General features: G+C 53.4%; 1 protein-coding gene across 1 annotated transcript in view; it reads right to left on the bottom strand.

The window, feature by feature from the left end:
- The window catches only part of LOC116100320 (IgGFc-binding protein-like), a 45,686-nt gene that overhangs the window by 8,430 nt on the left and 36,102 nt on the right, over positions 1 to 1,154 (bottom strand). Inside the window, 2 exon segments of the mRNA XM_031384137.1 lie at positions 45 to 747; positions 1,068 to 1,151. Coding sequence (XP_031239997.1) covers positions 45 to 747; positions 1,068 to 1,151 — 787 coding nt within the window.

Here is a 1,154-nt window from a genome sequence, read left to right as displayed (position 1 = left end):
TGCTGAGTGACTGTCACTGGGTCATATCCAAGTCCATTAGAAAAATGAACCTCCAGAGTGGTCTGCCAGGATTTCTGACTTTGGATGTGCCCTGGGTCCTTCCCTACCCCACTGGTGTTTTTCAGTATTAGTGCCAGGGTGTGTCTGTCAGGAGTGGGAGGGGGTGGCCCTGTCTGTATGGAGCTACATAAGTCAGTACTCACGACAGAAGTCTGGCTTTCTCCATTCTCCAAGTCGGGCCCTGGCATCCTGACAAGCTACTACATAGGTGGCTATAGCAGGACAGAGGCCTCCTGGATGTCCCTGAACCTGACAGGTGTCCAGCAAGCAAGCCTCAAAGTACTGCATGGGTAGCACAAGGTTGTGGCAGGGCGCTAGTGGGCCATCTGGGGCCGTGATAATGCCGCAGGCTTTGGGGCCACCAAAACGTTTCTGTTGCTCAGGTGTGCAGGGTTTTGGGCAAGGCTTAAGCTGGCACCGATCACAGCCTGGAGCTCCGCCCACTTTCCAGCCCTCAGGTTTCCCGTCCACTGCAGTCAGGTCATCGTTGGGATTCTTGTTGTAGTTCCCGCACAGGCCACAGAGGGTGCCTGCATAGGCTGCGGGCACGCGCAGGCGCACGAAACTGTCTCCATCAAAAATCAGGGAGAGCCCCCAGGCCGTGTGTACCACCAAGCCCGTGCCACTTAGGTGAACAAGTAGTAGTGATTGCAGCTGGAAAGGCAGCATTACCATCTCTCCATCCACCTGCGGATGTGGGAAAGGGGAACCAGTTGAGTCCTGTGTATTTGTGTTTCAGTCTTATCTATACCATTCAGAATCAGTTGTATTAGGACACATGATTGCTGGTTGTAATAATAAAGAGACTAGAACATTGGTTCTTTATGCTACTAGGAAGCAGATACTTTCTACAATCCACCCTATAGAAGAATACTGGAAGGCTGAGCCCAGAGAAGCCACTGCTTCCAGCCTTCCTGGTCCCACAGCCTCATGCCCCCGCCAAGCTGGGAGAGATGCTCTGTACATCAGAGGCTGGAATGGCTTCTGTGTGGCCCACAGCCACTCACCTGTAGCTGTCTGGGCCAGTGGGCACTGAGAGTCAAGCTGAGGCCATAGATATGCAGAGTGACACTTCTGGTGTAGCTGACAGCCTG

The sequence above is a fragment of the Mastomys coucha genome, unplaced genomic scaffold (genome assembly GCF_008632895.1).
Source record: "Mastomys coucha isolate ucsf_1 unplaced genomic scaffold, UCSF_Mcou_1 pScaffold21, whole genome shotgun sequence".
NCBI classification, from domain to species: domain Eukaryota; kingdom Metazoa; phylum Chordata; class Mammalia; order Rodentia; family Muridae; genus Mastomys; species Mastomys coucha.
The sequence above is the reverse complement of the archived record's forward strand: the minus strand, read 5'-3'. Positions and strand labels throughout refer to the sequence as shown.